The sequence below is a fragment of the Limulus polyphemus genome, unplaced genomic scaffold, assembly GCF_000517525.1.
Source record: "Limulus polyphemus unplaced genomic scaffold, Limulus_polyphemus-2.1.2 Scaffold6955, whole genome shotgun sequence".
Lineage (NCBI taxonomy): Eukaryota > Metazoa > Arthropoda > Merostomata > Xiphosura > Limulidae > Limulus > Limulus polyphemus.
In genome coordinates, this window is record NW_013672565.1 from 19,881 (window position 1) to 22,531 (window position 2,651).

The 2,651-nt window shown below is 31.0% G+C and overlaps 1 protein-coding gene across 1 annotated transcript in view; it reads right to left on the reverse strand.

Moving 5' to 3' along the window:
• LOC106474213 (tyrosine-protein phosphatase non-receptor type 9-like) overlaps positions 1–2,651 on the reverse strand; it is a 41,754-nt gene that overhangs the window by 19,874 nt on the left and 19,229 nt on the right. The window contains exon 8 of the mRNA XM_022402564.1: positions 2,217–2,327. Coding sequence (XP_022258272.1) covers positions 2,217–2,327 — 111 coding nt within the window. The remainder of the gene's footprint in view (positions 1–2,216; positions 2,328–2,651) is intronic.

Here is a 2,651-nt window from a genome sequence, read left to right on the forward strand (position 1 = left end):
TTCTACCTAGTTAAAAAACTAGTGTTGTTTTAACGTTACTTAAACAATCACACAAACATTTCGTACCTGTTAAAAAACTGTGTTGTTTTAATGTTACTTAAACAATCACACAAACATTTCTCCGTCACCATTAATATACTGCGTTTTAAATTTTGTCTTCAACCAAAACAAGTGTTTTTAGAATTTTTATTAAGGACTTTTTCCAAATTATAATGATTTAAATTTGATGACTAGAATGTGAAGATGTAGAAACTAGATACATATAGTTCACACACACAACTCTTATTACTCAACTTATATTTTAATTCTGATCTCTGTTAACTCTTTCCACAGGTGCTCAGTTTAATCGATCAAGCTCATAACCATTTTGTACTTGTTACAGTCTCTATACTATAACTTTTAATACAGTGCATGTATCTTCACAAAGTTTGACAGACTTTCAGTAAATATTACAAGACTTTTGTACACACAAGTCTTTTTTAATTAAGTATATTGAGTTTTGTTTAGTAGTCCGAGTGCAAAGTGATTTTCACGTTAAGATTAAAAATACTTTTATTCATCTGAAAATTTCATTTGCATATTCTCTAAGATCTTCTAAATAATTATAAAATGTTATTTTTCAGTAAAATTTTATTTGTTATTTTCTCTACATTAATTCTATATCCGAGGTTTGTCAACTTCGTAACCACCAGAAAAAAAAAGAAATAAATAAATCTAAATTACTCCTTTTTTTCTTTCTAGAACTTTAAATTTTAACATGAAACTATATTTGTTTATACTTAAATTCTGTTTTATTGCCCTTTGAACCATGTCTGAATTAATATTTCCACCACAAAATTTGTGAATCAGTTGGCAAACGTAGAGCTCCCGTTACTGTATTGAATTACATAATGCATGGGCTACTCGTGAGCTGTTCACGAGTGTACCTCACAAAAAACTTATATTCTTCTATAACTTACCTAATCTAACCTAAAAAAATTCACATTTTAGTTACTTTTGTGAAAATAAATAAATAATCTACATGAAAAACAAAAAATAAAGTGCTTACCTGTTGTCGACTGTCGATGGCACCTAAACCTACTTTTATATATTAATGGTATTACTGCACTAAATAATTTGATTAAATAATGCATCAAAGAACATAGAATAATAACATACAAAAAACAGACAATGTCCCATAATTATAACAATTTTTCTGGCTTTCTACCTATGCGACAAGAGCTGTTAAAAAATCAGCTAAGCTCATCAATGTGTTTCCTGTGGGAATAAAGTTTGAATTGGAATAGACAATTTTCTCTACAGAAAACAACATAATGTAATACCTCATTTGATAGATTAAAACTTTGGCTTTGTATTGGTTATAAATAATATACTACTAAACAGAAGAGAGAACTACTGGTAATTTCTGAGAGGATGTGACAGGTGGGCGTGACAAGAGGGGCGTGATTTTCTATTTTATGATTCTGTAACCAAATGAGATTGAAGGCTATAAAAATTATATTTCGCATGAGCAAGGACAACACTATAATGAATAATTTATATTAAATTTCATGTCTTGGAGGGGTGGTAAATAAATTAGAGAAGAGGGGATACCTAGAAAGCAAATGTCACAATTCTCATACTACAGGAAATTGAGTTTTTTTTTCAATATTGCCTTATAAGATTAAGAACTTAAAACTTATAATGTTAAAATTCAGGTTATTAGCTATATTTTTATGCCTTATTTATTTATTTATCATGCAAAGAAAGTATTTTAATTACATTTTGAATGTAACTTCCTAAAAGCTCCTGAAATGTGCACAAAATGATGCCCATTTCTTTACGACATGTGTAGAGTCATTTTTGAACTTTATATATATACACACACACACACACACACACATTGGGAAGAAAGAGCAGCATTTTTATCTATCATGCTTAACTCTTATCTCACTTCAGGAACACCTAGCAACCTTATATGTTTACAGTAAAATGTGTTTTTAAAATAATACAACAATACAACTCAATGTTTTTCAATATTTTTCCATTTTTTTTTTGTTACAGTGACTGCAAGATATCTTACCATCTAAATCCATTCACAATCAACAGATTCTAGCAAAAGTGGAAATCAGAAGATAACACTCGTCCCAAGTTAAAGCTCACCTATGGCTGGTGACTGACTGAAGGAAAAGATAAACAGACAGATTTGGAAAGTTTAAGGTAATACATTTACTCACTCTGTCTCTAAGTTTTTCTCTGACAAAGAGACGAAGAATTCCAAATGGTGCTCTGAACCACATAGGAGCTGACACAATAAGAACTTTTTTCAGTCTGGCAGGATAGGCACCCTATTGAAGTGTAGAAGTACAAATAATTAGTCAAAATAAATAAGCAGATATGCATCTCACAACTGAAATGTGCTTTATTATACTTTGAAATATGAATTAGTATTTGCAATAGAACTATAATAATTTAAGTTGAAATGAAATATATAGAAAACAAAACAGGTCCACCACGTGGAACCCCGGTACCTGTCAATACAGGAAACAAACAGGTCCACCACGTGGAACCCCGGTACCTGTCAATACAGGAAACAAACAGGTCCACCACGTGGAACCCCGGTACCTGTCAATACAGGAAACAAACAGGTCCACCACGTGAAACCCCGGTAC